At 43.5% G+C, this 24905-nt stretch overlaps 1 protein-coding gene across 1 annotated transcript; it reads left to right on the top strand.

Moving 5' to 3' along the window:
* SCGN (secretagogin, EF-hand calcium binding protein) lies at positions 1–22811 on the top strand. The gene is made up of 11 exons (XM_052703344.1): positions 1–174; positions 465–535; positions 7858–7950; positions 8269–8358; positions 9096–9152; positions 9687–9764; positions 18894–18949; positions 19612–19657; positions 19765–19824; positions 20387–20455; positions 22094–22811. The coding sequence occupies exons 1-11, from the start codon at positions 102–104 to the stop codon at positions 22220–22222; spliced, it is 822 nt and encodes a 273-aa protein (XP_052559304.1). The 5' UTR covers positions 1–101; the 3' UTR covers positions 22223–22811.
* The last annotated feature ends 2094 nt before the right edge of the window (positions 22812–24905 follow it).

Here is a 24905-nt window from a genome sequence, read left to right as displayed (position 1 = left end):
TCAAAGCCGCCGGCGGCGTGGCGGGCGGGCGGCAGTGCTTGCGCGGGGTCTGCGCGGCTTTTGCGCGGGGCAGCGCGGGCCGTGCCGTCGGCTGCAGGACCATGGAGAGCGGCGCGGCGCGGCGTCTGGACGCGGCCGCCTTCCTGGGCGCCTGGCGCCGCTTCGACGCCGACGGCAAGTGGGAGCGGGGGGCGCGGGGAGAGCGCTGCGCGGTGGGAGCACGTGCGGGTGGGTTCTCCGTGAGTGCAGACGGGGTCCTGCGGGTGTTTCGGCACTTTCTTCTTTCTCCCCGTCGTTCCCAAACTTTGAGTCTGAAATGCCTTTCCCATTCCTTCTCTTGAGTTCCCCCTGCCCGCCGCTCTACATAGCAAATAGCAGTAAGGGTGTTTGCATTATGGGCTGCCAGAGCAGGCGGGCAGGGCCCCTGCAGTAACGCCCATTCTTGATGTCCTGCTTGCGTTTAGACAACGGCTACATCGAAGGGAAGGAGCTTGACAACTTTTTCCATCATCTGCTGGAGAAACTGAGGCCAGACGTAAGTACCTATGTACACAGAGTCCTACTTAAAAGGTTGTTATGGTGGAAATATTTGTATTTATTGCTTCCCTATCGGTGCCTGATGGCAGAGCTCTTAGCAACCAGGTGCGTGAGGCAGGTGTGGCAACAAGTGTGATTGCACCAGCTGCTCCAACATTTGGTGCCAATCTGACATCTGCTGTTGCTTGTGAGATCATTAATTTGAAATAACGCTTGGGAGAATATTTCTTGGGAGAATGTTACTGAAAGTGGCCCTATAAGAGTTGATGGCACGTTGTTCGTAAGGTCAACACTCGGCTCTTAAGTTTCTAGTTTTCTCCCCTGGTTTTCACTCTGCGGCCCACAGCCAGCTGGTGAAGAGGAAAGGAATAAGTATCTTCCATAGGGAAAGAAAGGATGTGCCAAAAAAAACTAAAAAGCAAACAGGTGAAACAATTCCCTTAACCAAAGAGTGATCAGTAAAAGGGGAAGGATGGTTAATAAAAAGCATAAATGCATGAGCATCACATGCAAAATCAAAGCTGCAGTCATGAAGTGATTAGGATCCTTGGATCTCTGGGAGAAACATAAAAAAACATTCTGTAAATCACTTTTTCAAGTAAGTTTTTGATTATTTTGCAAGTAAATTTGAAATGAAATATTGGCAATTTCTGTCAAAATGGTTCCCTGGAGCATGGATTGTTACATGAAGAGCTAAGCACATAAGAGCAGTTTAAAGAAAATCAAGTAAGATTCCAACGTAAGCATCAAGAATCACTAGGGACACAGAAAGACTGCTCTGGAGAGAAATGGGCAAATAATGGTAGGGAAGTGGGGTATAGTTTTAAAGCAAAATGAGAGATTTAGGTTAGATGTTAGGCAGCAATTCTTTACTTGGAGTGCAGTGATGTGCTGGCACAGCTGCCCAGAGAAGCTGTGGTGCCACGTCCTGGAGGTGCCCAAAGCCAGGCTGGATGGGCAGCTGAGCTGCTGGGGGGCAGTTCCCACCCGCCCTGCCCGTGGTGGGGGGGTTGGAACTGGGTGATCTTCAAGGTCCCTTCCAACCCATGCCATTCTGTGATTCTATGAAAAGTGGAAAGCTTGTACTGCATTTGGACAGGAATGTCAGACTGTGGGCAGAGGCGCAGAGAAATCTCCATCCCTGCTCAATTCCACAGCCACTCTTCTCTTGCCCATCCCATGTGGGATTTTGCAGCAGCCTCACCCCAGCTGGATGCAAAGTCGGTACCTTACAGTAGTTTTTGTAGCCTTGTTACTATCAGCATGAACTTGTTATACTGTGCTAGGTGTCGGTGCATGGATATCCACAGCATGGGGCTACACTCAACAAAATGTCCTGAACTTATATACACAGCTCTTAACAGAACTGTGCCACCAACTTCCAAAATAAGCCACGCTTGGATAACTCCAGCCCAAACCAGCACACTCAAACCTTGCACCTTGCTTGTTTCTTCTGTCTGGGTTTGCCCATAAAGGGTAAAATCTTAACACACCAGGACTGAAGAGACAATCAGCCCTTGGAGACTGGCAGCACCAGAGCAGCCTGCTCCCTGTGTGTGAGACCACCTGCAGTGCTGCGCAGAGCAAAATTCCCTGTCCTATTTATACAGAGCGTCCGTGCAACAGTGCAGGTGGGGTGAAGGTACTCTTTGCAGTGCTTTTCACCCTGCACAGCAGGATAGTGGCATTGGTGACGCAAGAAGGGAGCTGGCATTGAGCACTGCTGGCTCCAGTTCTCCCTTTGACACTTGTTTCTTCTCTGGGCTCCTGACATGTCTGTACAACAATGTGTGCTGGCGGGACTTCCAGATGTGTCTCAAGGATTAATTAGTGGCTGCGTCTGAAGTGCTCGACGAGTGATAAATAATGCTATCAGCCCTGGAAGTTGTCTCTGAATAGCAAATGGTCTCATAATTACATTTTCCCAGCCTGCACTCCCTAAGCTGTTATTTCAGTTAATGACCACTGTAGTCCTTCAGCTCTGTTTTTCTTTCCAGCAGCTCAGCAGCATCCCCAGCTGACACTGAATGCCAGGGGATGGGATGGGAGCAGCTGGGCAAACAAAGCACAGCGGGGCTACTGCAAACTGGGAGTCAGATTTCATAGGGATGGAAACGTGGAACGCCATCCAGTGGGGGACGCTGAGGCAATGCCTCTGCAGGGAAACGGCGGGGGAAGGGATAACGTTGAGGTAGATCTGAGTTGTGCCAATGCTTTTCGACTTTATTATAAACGGACCCAGATCCCAGGTGCTGCTTTCTGACTCTCGTCCCCCAGCAAAGGGCAGTTCTAAGAAAACAAGTTTGTTTTCCAGGGATGCCTTGCAGGCTTCAGTGAAATACAGTGGATTTATGACGCTGGTGGGTTGCAGTTGCTGTCACTTCCCCGTCAGCTGCAGGGGCTTCTGTGAAGAAGTGGGCTGATAGTATGGTGCATATGGGGCAGCACCAGGGCAATTCAGCCAAACATCACACAACGTTGTGAGTTGCTGCCATCCTACATCTTCAGTGGTTATCACTGCCATGACTTCTCTCCGACCACTGTGCTCCTATTTGTTCATAAACTTCTTTCTTTTACATTATGGACATCTTTCTATCTGTAGTCCTGTTATGCTGCAGTGAAAATTTAGGTTTCTTTCAACACTGAATTTGTTTTCTTGGAGCAGAAAATACTGCCTCTCTATTCCTCTCTTGCATTGTTATATACCTTTCTTCAGAAAGGGATCTTCCTTGCTCGCTCTTTACTTTTAGCGAAGCTCTATCTATATTCCGGTAGTAATTAAACAAGAAGAGGTTTCTAACTGAAAAGCTGTAAAGTCTGGATTGGTTTTTCACTGAAAATTTCTGCAAAATCAGTGATACCTGTGCAGAGACGAAAGGAATTGTACATTACCATTGCTCTTGCAGCATTCTTTTACAGAAAGACATTTCACTTAGTTTAAATTCAAGTAAAAATAGGCAGAGATTTGGGAACAGAAGCCATTCTGACAAAAGTTTGTTGCCCTCCCCCAGCTGTATGTGTGTCAGAGGCCATGTGTGAAAATCTTTGAAGTGCAAATGTGTTTGGGTAAGACAGGTATTAGCTTCGCTGCAATCCCCCCTCCCTCAAACCACCTGGGTGGTTATGGCTGGAGGGACTGCAGTTAATCTCCAGGAGCTCAGCTGAAAAGCCGTAAAGGATTTGCCTTTGATTTCTGCTTCCAGAGAAGATGAGCTACCTCTCTCTTGCATTCCAGCCTTGCCTCACGCAGTGTACTGTCTGTCTAAATTATGTCTTTAGCCTAACGGTCAGACAGTATGGTCAGGAATGCAACAGGTAGGTGCTCAAAGTTCAGTCACCAAAGTGTTGGCCAAAGCAGGCTGCCGCTGTGCTGTACCACTGTGCTGCACCACCCACCCAAGAGAGCCAGGGCTGCAGGCCAGGTCCCTGGTGACCAGTGGGAGCAGAAAGACTCCTAGCAAAAAGCATTTGTCTTTCATCCTGCTCCAGGCTACATCAGAAATCTCAACCCTGAGTCAATTCTGCTAATTGCCCAAATGCATTCATTTCTGTAGGTGTGGCTTTTGTCAGCCCTGGTTATCCTGACCCACTCCCTTTCCAGTAGCTGATCGTTAAGGCAGAGCACTGCAAGTGCTGGTAGTACCTATAATGGGAAGCTCAACACACCTACAGGCAAAAGTGGCATGTTTTCATTGCCCAAAGGCATGTCAAAAACCACTCAGCCTTGTGGAAGGGCAGAACAAAGAAGGCACCCAAAGCCTAACCACAGTAATGTGATGGCATGGGGAGGGGCTACAATGGCCTTAGTTCAGCACTGGTGTCCTCTGTGTGAAAAAGTATTTCCCACACATGTGCTGGTGAGAGCTAAAACAAACTAAATGATTTTAAAAGCAAGGGATGACTGTATAGGGGTTTGTTTACTGTAGTGTACAAGACTGTGGTAAACCCAAACCAAAGCACAGAGCCAAACCCTCCAGCAGCAGCTCTGCAGTTCAGTGGGCAGGGCTGGCCAAGGAACTGCTGGGAAAGCCCATGTCTGTGTGGGCACAGTGGCCCCATGGGCAGCATGGATGGAAGGAAAGCATTCCTTGAGGTACATTTTAATGCTACCAGATTTAAAGAACAAATATTTGGCAAAAAAAAAAAGTTCACCTTCTGAAATTGAAGTGTGTGTTTCTGGTGTCTCATCTGGTCTTTGGTGCTCTCCCTTTGTCACTGTCTGGCTTTTGGCATGGTACTAATTGTCAGGCATTCTTGGCAGATGTAATTTGTTTTCACTGATCTTGTAGGAACTCAATATCTCTAAGACCTTTCTCTCTCACTTCTATCAAACTGGGCTGAAACACTGTTAAGAGAAAAGTGTGTTCAAGCCGGCATTTTCAGATACGCTTCATTTTGTTTTCAAGAAACAGGCTATAACAGTCACATTTCTTCTTGCTCATTACACCATTATCAATATGGTGTCTGGATCCCAAAAATCACATCAAGGAGGAGAAAATAATCAATGTATGGCAAGGCTGCTTTGCTCAGCAGGGATGAAATGAGACTTTCACTTTCATCAGGTGGTGAAGTCTCTGCAGTGCTCCATACATTTGCTTTTTTTTTCCTCTGAAACAGATGACTCCTAGCTGTATTTTCATCAAGAAAAGCTGCTGCCTAGCACATGGATCCCCGAAGGAGCAAAAATTTAATCAGAAATCGTGGGGCAAGAATACAGCAGTGTGTAAGGAATAGGTTAATGAAGAAGGCAGATTACAGCTGGGTTTCCAAGAACTCATAACCAACCATGACCAAGACATTAAATACTGCATAGATTAGAAAAACCAAACATGCTCTTTCCCTTATTACAATCAGGATTAAAAACCAAATTACCTTTGTGATGGAAAATATTTCTAACGGATTTCCACAAAAGCAAAGATGAATACTGGACTTGGAAAGGAAAAAGCAGAAAATTCATTCGTTACAGCAATTTGAATTACAGAAGCTTTTCTCTGCAAAACTCTGCGGAAGAGCATCCATAGTAAGAAATTTACTGCTTGACCCTGAGATACCTATGTGCAAAGTCACAGCACCTCCAGAAACTTATGGGGATGTATGCAGAGGGAAAATCAGGAACTACAGCTTGCATCCTGTGAAAAGTCTCCCCACAAATGTAACAGCATTTGCTTGAATTTTCACATTTTATCTTACTACTAAAAAGTTTGCAAGATCTTAGTCCAAACAGTGTCCACTTCTGAAGGAGGGAAGGAGGCTTAAAATGGAGCTACTGCTTGAGACGCACAGTGTGCTCCAGGAAAGGTCCGTGCTCAGTGACAGCACAGCTGCTTCTCAGAGCAGAATGGTGTGCTCATGGCTGGATTCTTTCCTTATACACAACCTTATAATCCTTAGAGGACTGAATAAATAGAGTATGAGCCTGAAGCAGGTACAACTAGACTGTGTTTGGCTGACAGGCAGGCAGGCAGGCAGGAAGCAAGGAAGGAAGGAAGGAAGGAAGGAAGAGGGATAATTTTGCCTTGAATGTGTATCTTGGGAAAACTAGTTTGTGCAGCATCTTTTACGACACTTTCTCTCTTTGAAGGTAAAATTTCTTAGCAGTTGTCACTAGCTTTTGTGTTTCATAAGTGATATGTTTATGTACAGAGATTGACTGTCCAATAAGAAAACTCTAGCATGACCCCTTGGAGCTGCTTTTATACATTCCAGCTTTATGGATTTCACTTACTATATCCCATAGCTTGAATCAGTTAAAGAATCACAGAATCACAGAATGGCCAGGGTTGGAAGGGACCTCAAGGATCATGAATCTCCAACCCCAATGCCACATGCAGGGCAAGAAGAAAAGAAGAACACAAGGCAGTCTTATTCTCTTGCAGAGTACTGTGTTTCTGACAATGCAAAGTCAAATGAAGTAGTGGTTAAAAGCTGACACAAAGTTGAGCATTTAACAAATGACTAGTTGGACCTCTGCAGCATATTTTTCCAAATATTAGCTCTGATTATAGTTTCAGAAATAACTTGACCTAATAGGCCTGGAGGAGGATAATTTCAGAGTACTTTGCAAGCCTATTGAAGTCAGCAACTGGTAGGTTTGCCTAATGCCTGCGAGGCATCTGGTAGTGTCAAGGTACAGTCAGAAGGCAATTTAACTGGCATAAGAGCAAGTGATAATGTTGAGGGGATGGTCCTCAGGGGGGGAGGGGGGGGGGGGGGGCACCTGCCCTGCTGTGCTGCACCTCAAGGATGCACCCAGGGGATGCAACCAACAAAGAGCCTCCTGGGTGCCCCTGTCCTCCCATTCTCACACCTAGATCCCCATCGTCCCATCATCTGGCACATCCTGTAGAGGGTGACAGGGGTTCACTTGCTCTAAGCAAAGCCCACTCACAGTCACTCAGACTTGACACTTATAAATCAAACTCTTTCTCCTCTAATTTCAGCATAGGATCCTCAGCTTGGACCATGATATTTATGGTTTGTATTATACCGTGCTATGAAAGATTTTTGTGTAAGCCCATAACTGCAAGCAGGCAAGTGCTCACAAGTTCTGAATCTGCTCTGAAGTAAGGTGAAGGCAAATAAAACTATAATGCTATCTGACTCTCCTTTTATCTGTAAATAACTTTTTTTTTTTTTCCTGTTACTACTAGCAGCAAATTAAGGCTTTTGGAAAATATCAGTCACTTCTAAACTTGTGGGAGAATCTGGCGACAAAGTTCAGACAAAAACAGGCTTTAGTTTAATGACATTAATCAGAAGATGTGATGTCTCACTTCCTTTTTGATTACCTCATCTATGACATCCTGGTGTGTTCTTAGAGCCCAGTGTGTGAATGCTCTGCAGCCAGAATGTTCAGGAGCAGCTGGGAATAGTGTTTGCACCTGGCTTCTATTGAATATGGACATGGTCAGGAAGTTTCTGGGGCATGAGGAACACCCAGATCTCATGTTTTTCAAACACCATTGAGCAATGACAATGGGCAGCATCAGAACTGCTATGATACAAACTCAAGCAAAACTCGACTCCAGTGATACAGTACCCAGTGTGAACAGTGGGTTAAAGAAGGAGGCATCACTGAAACATTTTAGTTTCCAGACACTGCTCTTTCAACCAATAGCTCAGTTGCCACAAAGTTATGCATAGACATTACTTACTATCACAAGTTCATCTAAGACAATGCACCTGTGGTCCTTTAGAAGCATTAGCCCTTGGCTATAAGGATGCTGTTTTCCTGGTGGTTATCTGTGAGGCAAACTTCCTCTGGGCACTCTCCTACTGCCCTTAGCAATGTTCTTGCATGTGCTATTTTCCCAATGGTAGGACGCCATCACAGAAGAAGAAGTTCAGAGGATGAAGGAGCAGTTCTTGTCTGCCTATGATGTCACCACAGATGGCCGCTTGCAAATCCAAGAGGTATCTTCCCCCAACCCAGTTGTTGTTTGTTTGTTTGTTTGTTTTTACAGATAGAAATAGGATGGGGACCTAAAGCAGACTTGGCAGATATGGGAGATATGAGAATCTGAGGGGGGAGGAGGTGTAGTCATGGAGTACTGCATTCACCAGATCTCTTGGTCTGGTCTTCATTCCATAGCAACTACATGACAAGCTGGTATTTCCCATGTGTGTCTACAGCCATCCAAGCTTCCTCCCCTCCCCTCCCCACCCCTCCCCTTTCCTTCCCTATGTTTCAGCTTGCAGATATGATTTTGGGGTTGGTTGTGTGTTTTTCAGCTTGCAAATATGATCTTGCCAGATGATGAAAACTTCCTGCTGCTTTTCCGACGGGAGACTCCCTTGGACAACAGTGTGGAGTTCATGCGGGTCTGTTTTTCTGCCTTCCTCATTCCCTTGCACACCAATTGCCCGAACCTTTTCTGTAGCACCTGTTCTGTATCACTGATAAATCCAGCCCTGATAAATCCAAAGCTCTGCACCCAGTACAGTGCAGACCAGGAGGGCTGACCAGCCACCATTTAAGCACAGTCCTGAGCTGATGAGTTAGCCTGGGCTGTGAAGGCACACAGACACATCCCTGCCCTATTCAGGGACACTGAGAAATTCACCTTTGGCAGGATGGGCACAGGGACAGTTGTAAAATGTAAAATGCAAAACTCCTTTTTTTCTCTGCAAGTTGCTTCAGATGAAAGTTTTGGCTTTTTTAAGACTATTTGCAGTTCTTATTTCACATCCAAGCTCAGGGCTTCTGCAGATCAATGGCCAGCTGCATACTGGCCTGGACTCAGGGCAGTAACCACTTTGAGAAATTGCATGTACAAATTAGGTAAGAAATGTGGCCCCGTTTCTCAGTCTTTTCTTCCTTTTATAGAATGCATGTCTACATTAAATATGCGATCGCAGCATGTCACGCATACAGCACCCAAATTAGAGTAATTGCTATTGTGTGGAAAGTTTATTTTGTTTTGTCCACAATTAATCGAATGCTGGGTAACAGAACAGCTAGCTCATTAGGGAGGTTCTGATTCAGATCTTTATGATTTATCTCCTGTGTGAGTGATTACTGGCAACATCTAAGGTCATATCAATCTATCCCCATCCAGATCTGGCGCAGTTACGATGCTGATAGCAGTGGATTTATTTCAGCTGGAGAACTCAAAGTAAGTTGCTCTAACCAGTGTCTTTGAGTTTGATCTACAGCTCACAGATGTCAACAGGAGCCTATTCATCGCCTTTAACAATTTGCTGCCTTTTTGTGTGATGACAAATGGCACATCATGCTCATTCACAGCCAGTTTAAGGGCTGGGCACCCTCCAGCCTTCTGGCATAGCTGCAGGGACCACAGTGGGTGAGAGGAAGATCTGCCATCCCTCCTGCTGTTTCACTGCCCCATTGCCCTGCCTATTTTGATCTGAGATCAGTTAGCAGATGCTGTGGGACTTAGCTCTTGTGTATTTTGTGGCTGAACTATTCCATTACAACTGATTCCAGTATGCTCACTTAGGGACAGTTTGATTATTTTCTGATTTATTTGCAAAAATATTTTGCAGTATGAACTTCAGGGGAAATTGAAAGCCTGAGTACTAATTGGGAATGTGAAATTAGATTCATGTGAGTGCTGAATTTGAGTCTATTTTCTTACTGTTTCTTCTTGAATTTCTCTAAGTAATATTTGACTCTTTCCTGGTTACAGGATTTCTTGCGAGATCTCTTCTTGCAGCATAACAAGGTGGTTACTGAAGCAAAGTTGGAAGAGTATACTGATACAATGGTAAGCAAAGAGAGCAATAATATTGTTTAGGTTATAATACTGCCTAAGAGCATCCCTCAGGGTCTCAGTATTTGGTGCCATAGGGGTCCTCTCAAAAGGTGTTTCTTTTCCGAGAGTTCCCAGTGGGAAGCTAGACAGCACACAGCTACTACTTTGCACTGTACTGGATCAGCTGTGAACAACATTTCAGCTTTGAGTTGAAGTGTTTATTATGAGAAAGCAACCTGACTTTGTGCCACAGCAAGCTGAGCCCTAAACCTATTCAAATCAATAGGTGAGGTGTATTCTTCTTCAGCCTCAGCCAGGGCTCCATCCAGCTTCCTCCTTTGTTCCCTCCAAGCAAATCCTTTTGCTCCTGAGAAATGCTGGCATCTTTCACTTTTTCTCTGCAAAATATAGAGAGCCCTGCTAGCTTCCTGAAGGGCTGGGAATCTCAGTGCTCACAGGCTTTGATTCTTCCCCTGCCTTCTCACAATGAAGCTTTTATCCTGCAATCATCAGCAACATAATATTTGGCATAAGTTTAGCATCAGTCACCTGGGTTTCAGAACAACTTATTGTGTCTAACCATCTGAAAACAAGAAAGGGAAAAAAAAAAAAAGCCCATTTCTGATGTTGTTATCAAGGCTATCATTTCACTTCCACCAGGAGACATCTATTGTTGCAATTTTCTAAATGATTTTCAGATGGAACTGTCTTGCTTCTTGGCACAAAATCTGTGTTTTCACCTATAGTAGAGCTTGGCATGCAAGCAAATGAGGAACTGCCCATGTATTTTGCAATACCATGTTATGTATGCATGTAGCATCTGTGACTAAAAATGTCACTCTTTAGAGCAAAGCAAGAAGCTGTACCTAATGGTGTACAAAAGCGTGTGCATCTTTTCATGTTTATAGGACAGTTAAGGGAAAGGAAAGATTTCTACAGAAGTTATTTTCCATCTGGAAGAGCTTGAAAAACAATAAAAGCTCAGAAGCTGCAGCCAGAACAAAACCTTTCCAGCAGAGTTTGCAGGTAGCAAACAGCTTTTAGGCTGCCCCATTAAGATTCCCTTAGCCAGTAGCTCTTCTCTGACCTGGTGCTGCTGGGGAACACGCAGTCTGAAGCTTGTGGATATTATGCAGATAATTTCATCCAACTTCTTCCCTTTCCGATAATTTCTCAAAAAGGATCTATGATTTCTGCCACCCCAGTGCAGCTAGATAAAATGTGGTTGGAAAGAAATGTGGTGTGGTAATGCAGCACAGGGCTGACAGCCAGGAGGTCTGTTCTCTATTCTCCTGGTTTTTACTGATTGGCTTTGTGTTTTTGAAGAGGCAGTTTAGCCTCTATGCTGCAAGTTCTGATCTGGGAAAGGAATGGTTCCTATATCTGGGGTAATCTGTGACCTAAAATGCAAATCTGGCCCATGAGGATAGAAGTTTGCAAAGCCATAATGCCAAAAGGATCACAGAAAATAGTAGAAAATGAGAATAATAGAATCATGAAATATCCCAAATTGGATGGGACTCATAAAGTTCATCAAGTCCAACTCCTGGCTCCTTACGGGACCATCAAAAATTGGATCATATGTCTGAGAGTGGTGTCCACATGCTTCTTGAACTCTGGCCCTTGGGGTCATGCCCAATGCCCTGGGGGACTTGTTTCATGCCCACCACCCTCTGGTGAAGAACATTTTTCCAATCTGACCCACTCCCATCACAGCTCCATGCTGTTCCCTCAAGTCCTGTAGCAGATTATTTATTTTTCTTTGTGATTTTTTGGTATAAAGTCAAGATCAGGGATGCTTACAAACACACCTGATCCCAAGCACTAAGGTGGAATGTGAAATCATGACATCAGGTGTTGCAATATCCTGTATTAAAATGGAGGATATGCATTCTGTGCATCACGGCGAAGAGCTCCCACATGGACAGCACCTATATAGAAGTGGACACAGATTGCATGGGAATTTGCCTGAAGCAGTAGTGCAAAATTGCAAGGAGGAAAGAAGAATGCACTCTTCTGTTTTATCTGCCCATTAAAAAGGGGAAAAACAGAAAAAAAGGAAAAAGTGACTTGAGCTACCAAGACTAAAGGTGTGATGCCAAGGTCCAGAGCAGTGAGAGACCCCTGCTTTCTCTTCCTGCTTTCCATATGGAGCAAGGAAGTCCTGGTGGGACTCTGCCACCATCCCAACTGCCTGGGAAAACAGGGTGAGTGCAACCATGAGATACTTTGATGCAAAGCAGGGGCTTTATATTTTTACAGGCTTTTATAGGCTCTCTATTGCATTTTTAGCAACCAGCAACACTGATTCCTTTACTGCAGAATGGAAATAGTTCTATTTCTTTCTCCCATATCTTTGTTTCCACCCTTATTTAGGGCACAAGGTCTTCTGGATATGGATCTTTTTCTGCTTTGCACAGCTACAGGGTCTCTGATAGTGGCCCAGCCATCCTGCTCAGGGCTTTCACTGCCTCTGTAATAACATTTGGTCCAAAGAAGCTGTGACCCAAGGAGCTGTAATCCCATCTGTCTCCACAGGCATTTACAAATCTCTGCCCTCTTCTTTGTGCACTCCACAGCTGACTGCATGCTTCTTAAGTAGATACTGATACACCAAGTGGGCCCTAGAGCTTTTTCGAGACAGGGATAAAGGGGAAAAGACAGAAACTATCATCTTAAAGAAGATAGCCCAGGCATGAAAGAATGAAATTTTACAATTCTTTGCTGGATACTTGCAGCTTTAGCTTGTGGGAGGTAAATGGCCTGGGAATGTCAACTACATCCAGTTTGCTTATGCTGTTATGAATGATCATATAGTATATAAAATAAATCAATTGATATATAAATAACAGCTGAGATATCTGGAAAGAGGGATACAGCTTTCCTTTGGAAGTATTGCTTCCTTCTGTTCCTTTAAAGAGCCAGAATCACCAAGAATGCCACAGAGAAGTGCCCTCCTTTCCCTGATCTGAGTTAAACACAGCACAGCATATACCTGAACAGGTGTGACATACACACACACTCTCTCATACATATTTATAATTTTATATCATCTTAAATATATATTTTATATATATTTACATATTCCTATGTATAAATACATCTCTCAACCCTTCATTTTCAGCTGTTTTAAGTGAGACAGAAACCAGGGAAACTGAGATAGTTTTCTGCTCTGCTTTACTATTACTTGAGGCCCTTTCATACTTTTAACATACGTATATTGGTTGACTGCAGAAAGGAACATCATTTCATTGAGTTGCTTAGAAGCTATTAGTATGCAGGCTATTCTGTTTCCTTATGACCTTGACATCCTTTCTTCAAAGAACACTGATTTAGATTAAGGATGGATGAGTCATGAACCATTGGGAAGAAATGAGGTAGGGAATGTGTTGGAATTGCACAGTCCCCATGAGTTTGTTAAATCAAATCTGTAGCATCCTTCAAGTCCCTGGGGAAAGTTGTGAGAAAAGAACATTTGAGTGCTCAAGACTCTTGATTGAGGGAATTAAAGCAGCAGTTCTGTGCTGTGGAAGCCCCTTTGCAGGATTTGTGTTAGCTTTTGTGCCTATATATGTACAAATGTTTGTGTTAGCAGTAATAAAGGGTGCACTAATATTTACACTCATGTGCTTGCATGAGAAGATAGCGATGTGATGTTCTGAATTCTTGAAAGTAGTTTGTGTGTGTTTGTCTTCTTCTAGAAGAGAAAAACCACAGGCTTCTAGACTGAGAGCTGTGGGCAGGGAGCAGATGCTCAGAGGCAGAAACAGATCTTTATACTGCTCTAAGCTTCTCAGAGCAATGAGAAGATGTCCCAGAGGTACAGTACTGTGGGAGACAAACTGGGCATAGTTGAAAGTGGGGTGTAGTTTTTAAGAGCCTGATGAGAACGTACTTCCTTCTTAAAGCAACACAAAATGGAGAAATGAAAAGTTGTCCCATTACTGCTTCATCACAAAAAGAAAAAAAGTGGATGGAGGGATCGCAGTAGCACTAACAACTTTTCCCATGATCCTGGGGAAGTTTCTGTTGATGAATATCCAGCTCATCCTTGCATTTGCCAGGATTTTGTCATGAGTGACAGCTTCTATACATGTGTATGCACACAGCTGTGTACTTCAGCACGGTGTTGTATATGCCTGAGTCTAAAAAAGATGTCACCATAATTTCTGATGAAGTTTAGTATTGATCTCTTGTCTTCTGCAGTAACAAAATTCTCACTCAGCTCTTGCATTTATTATTGCCTTGTTCACAGAACCACTGATGGTTCATAGCTTCTCATATAGCAGCATGCTACTTCTGGCTTGTAATCTCAATATCTGAAAGATATCTGCAGGGAAAGCTCAATTCTGAGGCACTCTTCAGCAAATTATGTTGTATATACCACTGTAACTGTCACTCATAGAACATCAATACTCTCTTTTTGTATTGGTAATATCGGATGGGCAAAATAAGCTCCTTTAATTTGAGAATTATTATATTTTAGCAAAATGCATAAGATAAAAACCATAAAGTAGAATACTCTCCCCACCACAAACTGAATTTCTGGGGAAACAGTCATGTAAGTGTGGTGAATAGTAATACAGTAAACGTTGGTCATGAAATACAGCCTTTGATGGAAATTAGTATATGAATACGGCTGAAGATGAATCTTTTCCCCAGGGAAGCCAATAGAGCAATCTTCCCAGCTGTAACACTGTCATGGTTTAACTGTGCTTGTCAGCAGAATTTCTGGGCATGGAGCTGCATATCTTGAGCAGTTACTGACCTCACACATGAACTGCAGCTGGCTATGTGAGGGCTCTTGGTCTTCTCAGTATGAAGGGAACAGGCTTACTTCTCCCTGAAAGGTGATCTGCATCCATAGGAATTAATCGTGCTCTACCTTTGTTTTGTATTGGATGAAGAGGGGAGGTTTATATTGGATGTAAGGAAGACTTTTTTTACAATAATGGTGGTGAGGCACTGGTACATGTTGCACAGAAAGGTGGTGGAAGCCCCATCCCTGGAGATACTCAAGGTCAGGCTGGATGGGACTCTGAGTAACCTCATCTACATTACAGGGGAGTTGGACTAGATGACCCCTAAGGGTCCCTTCCAACTGAAATAACTATAATTCTATGACTATTGCTGCTTTTGTGACTGCAGGCTGTCCTCTCTGCAAGGACAATGCTAGAGGCTCAGAGTGGGTATTTCTTTGGCTGTGAATGTCTGTCTGTCTGTCTCTGCTCTTTGCCAATGCATGTGTACTTACATAGAGAAAATCCAGATGATCTAGCTCCTTATCACCATATTGGCAAAGTGTATCCATATTAACAAATTTTTTTACAACCACCAAAGGAATAGTACAATAGAAAGAAATCTTTGTTACAGTGATAGCCTAAACGGAGCATGCTGTGCTTCTGAACATGCTCTGATCAAACTTTCTGAAGCTGTATAAATACGATAGTGGAATGTGGCCCAAGATGGGTAGTTTATAGGTGAGCTCTTTGTACATCCCTTCTCCTGGTAGTGGTCAATGCGGGCCTCCCTCCCAGGCAGATACTTGAGGATGCCATGCCTCTAGGAGACCACATCTACAGTTCTGCATGGGCACTCACATCAGCCCTCTTAAGCCCATCCACCAGCATGAGAGCCACCCTCTCTGAGAGCTTTCTCATGGCCCTGGGTCACTGCGATTCCTCTCACTGATGAAAGGTTGCCTTATTGTGTGTGGTAAGAGGGCTCACACACAGTTCATTTATGCCATGGAGGGAAATCTGGCCCCATGTCACTTCTAGGCTTAATCCCAGTTGTTCTGTTGTCTTCGGTTTTGCACTGCTCTTGCTGTGACATAAGCCAGCAGAAGCAGAAAATTGCATTTCAGCTCAAACTTCACTTCTAAAGAACAGAACTCGTGGAACGCAGGTTCTGGCTTTCAAAAATCCCTGCAAATAACAGTTTGTTCTTTTAGGCACCAAAGGACCCTTAGAAATCCCACACTAAATGACTTGCCTAGGTTACACAGGTGCTATAACCTGGGGGGCAGAGAACAGAGCTTCTGTACCGAGGGTAAATTGCTGGCCACAGAGCCTTCAGGGCTCTGCAAGAGCCTGCTGGCCCCAGCAAAAGGGGACACATGCAATCTTCCACTTGGCCTGTGTCACTGTTATATCCCCTCAGTACCTGCTGTACTCCTCAGCTATATTAGTTATAGCTGACATCATATAGGTAGTCCTGATATGTTGTGAGAGCAGCTGGGCAAGCAGGAAACAACTCTACGTTCCCTCCAGGGATGACACACTTCATTACACATCAGAGAAGGGACAGGAAAGCATTTAGAAGCAGGCCCTAGTAACTCTGCTGATCACAGACCTATTTATTTTGCTTATTTACTTTTCTCCTTATCTCTGTCACAGAAAATAATTTCAACTTATAATCTTACAGTGCTCTTCAAAGCATGTTTGTCATATCTTGGTGTTTCAGTGGCCTTCTTTACAACACCTGATTGAGAAAGCAGAGATATTTCCTTTGCTTAATTCAAAGCCTACGGCAGTTTTGAGTTTGCACTTTTAGTGCACACTGTAACAACTCTTGTTTTGCAAAAACAGCTCTCAGTTATGCTCTGTCTGCCTCAGAGTACACACATTAAATTCAGACAAACAGAAGTAAGACTTCCCTGGTGTGCTCCCATTAAAATGTCAGCGAATTAATTTGTGCAAACACTTTAAAACATTGGCTAGCTTGACAGTAAGACAAATGCATCATTTTATAAAGCATACTGCTGGATGCAACAAAGCTTTTAATAAAATTGTGTGTTATTTAAACATGCCAGACCTTATCCTTAACCACATTGAGATGTTTCATATCAGCCTGGCAGCATAAATATACCTTCCAAGAGAGTAAACTGAAAATCCATCAAGTTTAACATATCAAGATGGTGTGTAAAGGCAAAAGTTTAAATTAGAAACAATCTCATAACAATTTCAAATGTCTTCTCCCATTATGTATGTCTCATCATATGGGATGGGAACCCTCTGTCCTTCTTTGATCACTTATGTACACAATTAGCAGATCAGATCAAACAATTGTGTGCTTGAAATTCGAAAGCTTAATTAATACACATTTCCCCAGGCTTTTCTATCCCGAGATTGCCAAGTAGTGTGTATGCATGAGCTACAGTTGTCCAAATAATAGGATTAGGTCTATCTTATTAGCTGTGGTACCTGAACTAATTCAGAAAACAGTATTCCATCTTTGCTAGACATTTTCCATCTTTCGTGTGGAATTCAAGATGCAAGAATTAACCAAGCATAGCACGTCCTGCAAGACTTTCTTTTCTCTCTGTTGATTGGGATGAGAAATCAAAAAATTTGTTTCTTCCAGGATACTTTTTACAGGGAAAAAAAAAAAAAAAAACCAACAGAATTTGAAAATGCAAAGATTTTCTCTTGGTATTGCAAAAGCAGAGCTGAGTGACAGAGGTCAGAGAGGGGAGCTGATATAAGTGGATGTAGTAAATCACTGAAAGTAAAATGTTAAGCTCAAAGATAGACCAAAATTGACTGTGGATGTTTCTTTTCATTAAACATTCCACTGAAGAATGTATAACTTTTACAGTTAAATTTGTTTTAATGAGATCTGCACTGCTGCTGGAAAATAGTGAAGGGTTCAGAAATTAAAGCTATCATTGCAAGGACATTTCTCCCCTTTGTGGCACAGCATGAGCAGCTCCAGCTCCTAACCCTGCCTTCAGTCTTGTCCTGTTGTGGCCAACATCTGTGTTGACTTCAGGGCGTTAGTTTTCCAGTGATGTCAGTATGGAACTACTGTCATCCATATAAGCTTTACACTTTCTCTCAATAGGAGGAAAAGTGGACCCATACAGAGTGCTCTTCAGAATTCCCTTCCAGATCTTAGTAGCACAAGTTACAGAAGAATTAATGCAATAAAATCCAGTTGCAGAATCAGCAGCCAGTCAGCAAAGAGCTACTGCAGGCTCAGCACATGTGCCAGAGCACAGGAGAGGGAGGAGGCACAAAAAAAGGCATCGTGTATACATGTGGGCATCCCAAGGTACAGCAGCTCCCAGCCCTTACCTCTACTTATACAGAGTGTCAGGCCCCTGTTTCACTGCTGGGCAGTGCTCAAGATGTGCTATGGGTTCATTCATCCTGGAGCTCATGCCAAGTCAGGATGTGTCACAGAATGTTGCTTAGGGACATAATTTAGCAGAGGGTTGTTAGAGTTAGGGTAGTATGGTTATGTTGTGGCTGGACACAATGATCTTTAAGGTCCTTTCCAACCTGAGTGATTCTATGATTCTATGTCCTCTCCTTATGAGCCTACAGGGTTGGGGACTGGTATCTGCAGTTGCATGAATAAGCAAATGAGGTTCATGCAAGCACAATTAATGCATGTTCTTCTACTGAGGATGTGACAAAGAGTGGTAATCCATCTTAGTAAAAAATTGATTTATTTTCCCCAACTGCACTACAGAATACATTTTTTCAAGAACTTTGATCCTGAAGGCATTAGTTTTTGCAATCCATTAAACTCTTCCCCTGTAACTGACTCTTATTTGTGCACTGCAGAGAAACAATGTACTAAAACTATTAAATGAATAGATAATACCTGGTGTTGAATCACCAAAAAGATCACATTAAGAAAAGGATACAATTCAGGAAAAGATAGCTTTAGCATTCACACAGATCAACCTCTCAATGCCCGAGGCCTGAATCTTCCCAGTCCTGTCACTTTGTTGTGGCAGGCTTTGAGCCAGATATGCAAGCCCACCAGCTCTAGCAGCACCCAGACCTGATCTGAGTGTCTGTCAGGAGGTGAAACTTGCACCTCAGCCACCGGGCAGCCACACTGACAGTCAATGATAACAACAGAGCTGGGCTGGAAGTGTTTAGAAGCTTCAGTGTTTTTTCCAGGGACAGTGTTTAGGCACTTAAGTTGTCTGTCAGAGATCTGTCTTCATTGGAACGGTGTCTGGCTGCTTTGCTTCTCAATGCCAGAAAGCCAACACAGAGAGGACGTTGCCGTACACTTGCTTACCAGGTCACGGGGCACAGCAAAATATCTGCCAACCTCTTTTATATATCTTCTCCTCATCTGCCTATCTATTTCATAGCAACCCTATCTTTTATCTTTTAGATGAAAATTTTTGACAAAAACAAGGATGGACGTCTGGACCTGAATGACCTGGCAAGGTAGGCTTCAATGACATTGATGCAGTTTTTCAGCTCGCAATGACACATCCAGGCAAAGTGATGACTTTCAGCAATAATATCTCTCTGGAGACATGCATCTGAATCCTAAAACAAGTCAGGCTCTCTGATGTAGGCATCCTGGGTCTCTAATGCATGGTTAACACTGTAATATTCTGTGAGGATGTGGCTGAGGAGTCAGGGTGGCACTGCCAGTGTGCTTGGCCATGTCGGCAGGGGAGAATTTGGAGACACAAGAGGAAGATGCTTATAGATGAAAATGGTAGTTTAGTCTCTGCCCCTTTTCTGTCTTTGACAGCTGAAAGTTTTTGGGTTTTTTTGGTTTTTTTTTTTTGGCAATTGGCACTGTATACAGATAGAGTATGCCTGTATATGTAATGTATGTGCAGTCAGGTATGACTTTAATAGCATGGGTTAAACAACTTAAAATACCGGTTTGGGGGATGAGAAGCAGAGGCACTGCCCTCAGTACTCAGGTCAGCGTTACTTCGTCCTTTCCTTTTCCAATGCTTCATGAAGAAAACAGTGGCAGATTACTATTTCCTGTAACGCAGCACAGCAGCCTTTACAAACTGGGATAGTTCAGAGCAGTACGTATGTAGTTGACGAAGTGGCAAGATCTTAATTTAAATCTCTCTCTTCAGGATTCTGGCCCTCCAGGAAAATTTCCTTCTTCAGTTTAAAATGGATGTAAGTATTTCTTAATGCATTCCCCCCATTCCTCTCAGATAAGATAACCTACGCTAGAACCTGAATCTATTTTTTTTTCCTTTTTCACTCGCTCTCCCTGCACACAGGCTTGCAGCACGGAGGAAAGGAGGAGAGATTTTGAGAAAATCTTTGCACACTACGATGTTGTGAGTCCAAGCAACATTCCTTTGTGGTCTCTACATGATTAAATATATGACAGTGCCAGAGCTCATGGGCCAGAAGTGCTCATGTGAAGGTGGGGACAGAGGTGGGCAATGCTCAGGGACCTCAAAACAAAGGATACATTTTCACTTTTTCCACTGCCATGGCCAGTACTGCTGCATCAGCAATATCTCTGCACAGGAGACAGATGGGCTGTAGAGAGCATGGTGCCTCTAGCTGTAGTTCTCCAGCAATTTGGGACCCGCATCATCACCCTGAGAAATGAAACCCCTTTCAGTGCTTAACCAAGAGTTATTCTAAATCTGGCTCAGGATGGCCAGGACTGCCCTAGCATTGGTTAGAAAACAGCAGTCTGGTGCCACTTCTGTCATTCCTACAGTGGAGTGGTATGGTGACTAGCAAGCCTCACAAAATAGTGGGAGATATTACTGCCACTTAAGGGGAAGAGACAGTCTGGGATAAAGGATGACAGTGCTATTGGGCTCAGTGAATAGGTGGATGGGTTTTGACTTACTGGAAGGTATCGATGTTTCTTTCATCTGTCAGAGTAAAACGGGAGCACTTGAAGGCCCAGAAGTGGATGGGTTTGTCAAAGACATGATGGAACTGGTCAAGGTATCTACATGTTTTTTTTCTTTTTATTAATACCCTTTATGTCCAAGAGGAAAGTCCTTATTCTGATAAAAATATGTAAGCAGAGCAAGAGTGGGAACATAGAGTCAAATTTAATTTCAATCACAGACAGAAACGAATGTCATTGCCTCATTATATTCAGCATAGAGCATTTCACCACATCACAGAAATTCTATCTGACAAATTAATACAACTTGACTCAGCAACTGTATTTAAATCCATTCTGTTTCATACTCCGAGCTGGGCAGATGTTATAGCATCACAAACCACCTAGTCTACCCACACACATACATTTTTTATGTAATGTAATATTTAGGCTAAAATAGCTAAAAGGTGTTGAGTAAGCTGGAAAAGAGATATATGCCTTTGCCTTTTCATATATTTGAGTGAAAAGCCATGATCAGAGCTGAGAGTCTTCAGCTCCAGCTGACAACAGCACAGACCAAAGTTTCTCAGAGTATCACCATGCCTGAATATCAGGAAGTTCATGCGTGGGATCCTTAACGGTTGTAATTTTATAAGGCCACAAAGTCAGCTTTAGAGGGAGACACTCCTCAGCATGACTTGGAGTTCATGGGCCAGGAGGTTGAATGGCTGAAACTTCAGCATGGGACTATTCAGTGCTGCCTATGATACAGAAATCCTCTTCAGCTCACTTCAACCATCTTTCCCTATGATCTTGCCTTCAGGTTGAAGGAACAGCTGAGCAAAGAGTAAAGGGCAACTCATATCTAGGAGGTGGCTCACATGTCAAAGAACTGTTGCTTAAATCTTTAAATTCTGCCTCCTCACTGATATTATGATTGTAACTTTATTGACATGGATTGGTCATCAGAGATCCTTCTTCATTCTGTTTTGGCTGTGGATAATGTCCTTGTCAGCATGATCTCATAGTTTATTATGTCATCAAAAAGCTACACAGAAAAATCACTTGATCTCTCTCTGTAGTCAAGAGTACTGTGACAGTGTGTCACTTACAGCAGCAGAGTCCACTTGTTTTGAATTACCTTGAGTTTTCAGATACAGTCCAAGATGCTAATAGTCCAGCTTTTGGCTTCACCCAAGCCTGAGTCATTGTATTTCCCTGTGAAGGACCCTATGCAAGGCTGCTTATGCTCTCACATCCATTTTGCAGAGTAGACAGAGGCAAAGAGGCCTGTAAAACTTGCCTTTAACATTCATTTGATACACTGAAGGTATTTTAAAGTTGCTGACTAGCTTGCTGACTAGAAAGTTGTAGCTTGTGATGGAAATGGCATATACTCCTTTGTGCAGCAGGTTTGAGAGAGGAAACTGGATGAAGGTGCAGACCCAGAACTAACTGCAGACTATTGTTTGACACAGATCAGAAACTGAGCAACCTGATTAAGGGAACAAACTATCATGCATTTCCTTATAAGACTCATCTAACCATCCCATCCACCTAACCATAACCTTTCTGTTTTTATGGGGCCTCATTTCCACCGTCCTTGTTCCCCTCTCGTGTGAGCTGATGTGGGGTTGAGCCCCTTGGTTGCTCACCCTTTGGGGCATCTCTCTGCCACTCTGTCTGCTGCTTTACAGAGCTGCTGAAACCCAGAGGCGTTTTCCTTTCAGCAATGCATTCTCTTTCTCTTGCAGCCCAGCATCAGTGGGGTGGACCTGGACAAATTCCGTCAGATTCTGCTCAACCACTGCGATGTGAACAGGGATGGGAAAATTCAAAAATCAGAACTGGCCTTGTGTCTAGGGCTTAAAATGAACCCATAGCTGTTGGTGGTGCTTGTGGCTGTGTTTCCCATGTGAGGTTTGCCTGCTGCTCCTGGTAGAAGTGTGTCCGTGCTGTGCAAGCAGATGGGTGGTGGGCAGGGGGGCATTTGTACGAAGGGGCAGACTGCCTTACGAATGTTTATGAATCTCTTGGATATCTCCAGAAGCCGCCTGGCCATGGACCTGGGCACCCTGCTCTGGGTGGTCCTGCTGGAGCAGGAGTGGGGTCTGTAGAGGTCCCTGCCTGCCTCAGTTATTCTGTGATTCTGTGACTTCGTGAATCTGTGACAAGTGTTGATGGGTGGTGTTCAATAGGTGCCATTGCTTGTGGGTCTCTCCAGCATGGTCTTTGCCCACAGGCACACTATTTGCTCAGAAAGAGGGCTGCTCACCTTCTCCTACCCCTGTGAAACAGTGCCCTGCCCATCTCCTAGAGTAGAGACAAGCATCTCCCAGTGTTGATGCTCCTGGGCTGCTGCTGATCTGTGATTCTGATGGTTGCCTTCTGTGTGAAGTCATTACTTTGGTGAATGTTGAGCTTTGTTTGTGCCGTTGAAATATTGGATGGGTGTATTTCTGCAGAAATAAAAAAAAAATGGCAGTTACAGCAAATCTGTAAGATTGGAGTTTATGTGTTACTCGTGGAAAGCCATCTGCTGCAGACAGACGACCATATACGATAGCCATTTTATATAAAAGCCATCAAATTGCAAGAGCCTTTATGATGCCTATCAGCTGTGGTTTTTAGTTCTGTCAGCAAATGAAACATAGTAAGTTCTTTCCATGGAGAAACCACATGTAACATAAATTAATATTGCCTGGAGGATGAAGCCACAGAGTAACGTCACTTCTGGAGGAAGCCCTTCTTTTAAATCAAACCAAAGTCATAAACAAAGTTTCCATAAATTGAAAACTTGGAAGGACAGAAACCTAATTAAGGAAAAGCTCACAAGCACATGTGTATTTTTTAAAATCCATGCGAGTTAGTGAATTGTTGCAAACTTTATTGAACTTAAAGCCTCCCATCATTCCCAGGCCATTAACGTAGTCTTGAAACTCAACGGCATCACCATCATTTGTCTCCATGTATTTTACTGCACATTCGGCAAGTGCAAAGTTCCAGAGATTAGGGGAAATGGTTGTCAGCAAAGCTCCCACATTTCAGCATTTATGTCTCCCGCAGTTGCGAGTCCCATTCTTGACACTACAAGTTTCTTTCCAATTGTTCCCTGCATATAAGGGCGTAATGAAGCACTTCCCTTTTAGTCTGCTTTATAAAAACCAATCAGAAATTGCCTTCACTGAACACATATAGACATGCTGATTCAATACAGCACTATAGAACATTCACAACTTTTGGGTGATGCTCATTTCCCATTTACGCTGATGATAAGCTCGGAGGCTATGTGCTAAGTGCATTTAAACACAGCACTGAAATAGGGCTTTAAGCTCCTAACTGATTTTTTTATGGCAGCAACTCAAATCGCAGCTGCAATAACAGAGGTTCACAGTGGTTCAGAAAAACTTTAAGCAAGAGCTCCACGAGCCATCAGGGGTGTGCCTTTACTCCCTGACATTGCATTCCTCCGAGGGAAGAGCTATATGGAGCACGCAGCAGCAGAGAGGAATCTAAAAGGAGAAAGTTCCATGCACCACTACTTATCAGACATGCATTATCAGCATACTCAGCAACTTGCTACAAATTTGGTGGGGCACATTACCAAACGTCTTTCCATCATACCTCAAGAGGAATATGTCTTACCAGGCTAAATCATACCTATAAGTACATTCTTCATTTTCTCTCTCTCCTCTTGTCCCTTACATAATAAAGGAATAAAGGATCAGGACTGTATGCTGCCCTGTTTGCAAGGACCACGGGAAGAGCCGCATCCCAGTGAGCCACAGGTACCCCATAAACCACATATCATGTCAGCAGTGCTGTGGGTCAGCAAGGCAATCATTGACAAGCCACAGCCTTGTTACCCCCCAGCCCCTAAAAGTCAGTATTATCACAGCAGGCATTTGGAGCCTCCCACGGAGAAAAAGAAGCATTTCTTTATTTTCACTTCAATAATGAATGATGTATATGACCCTCCTGTCTCAGGCTTGGCTGTGGTAACCAGTGATTGATCCTTTCAGAAGTAATACAGACACATGGGCAGGTAATACATTTTGATGAAACATAGCTAGTGGCGATTTTGTAAATTCAAAAAATACTTCTATGTTCTGTCTGGATTTCCTTGTGCACCAAAATATGAGATACTGTTTCACATCTGAATAGTTACATTCACATTAATTATATTAAAACATATTGCCTATAAAACCAAAACCATCTACAGGCCATGATGCCTGCCATGCTGTAAACGTACTGAAGATACGCAAGGAAGGTTTCGTGCTGCTTAATCTGTACCTCCTCTGCCAACAAAATTCTGCCATATCATACTATTTAGGAGCTTGCATATTGGCAAGTAGAATTTAATAAATGAAAGTGAGTGCAAGTGCTTGCCAAGATCGTTTCCCTTGGTATCTTCATGTTTTTCTCTTGAAAGCTGGGCAGTTTTCTATTTGTTCATAGTATGCAAATTCACTGAAATGAATTTCAACTGGCTTACACCACCATATTCAATGGGTGTATTTCTAGGAGACATTTAGCTGAGACAAGCATAGCGGTCAGTGCACACAG

Source organism: Tympanuchus pallidicinctus, unplaced genomic scaffold (genome assembly GCF_026119805.1).
Source record: "Tympanuchus pallidicinctus isolate F22 unplaced genomic scaffold, pur_lepc_1.0 scaffold5, whole genome shotgun sequence".
Lineage (NCBI taxonomy): Eukaryota > Metazoa > Chordata > Aves > Galliformes > Phasianidae > Tympanuchus > Tympanuchus pallidicinctus.
Note: the sequence above shows the minus strand (reverse complement) of the source record. Positions and strands in the feature narration are given on the sequence as shown.

Bases quoted from the DNA above. Each gene is read 5' to 3' on its own strand.
- SCGN (XM_052703344.1), top strand. From the start codon at position 102: ATGGAGAGCGGCGCGGCGCGGCGTCTGGACGCGGCCGCCTTCCTGGGC. The intron at 9,153-9,686 runs GTAAGTTGCTCT...TCCTGGTTACAG, and splicing joins TTTCAGCTGGAGAACTCAAA to GATTTCTTGCGAGATCTCTT. The intron at 9,765-18,893 runs GTAAGCAAAGAG...TTTATCTTTTAG, and splicing joins AAGAGTATACTGATACAATG to ATGAAAATTTTTGACAAAAA.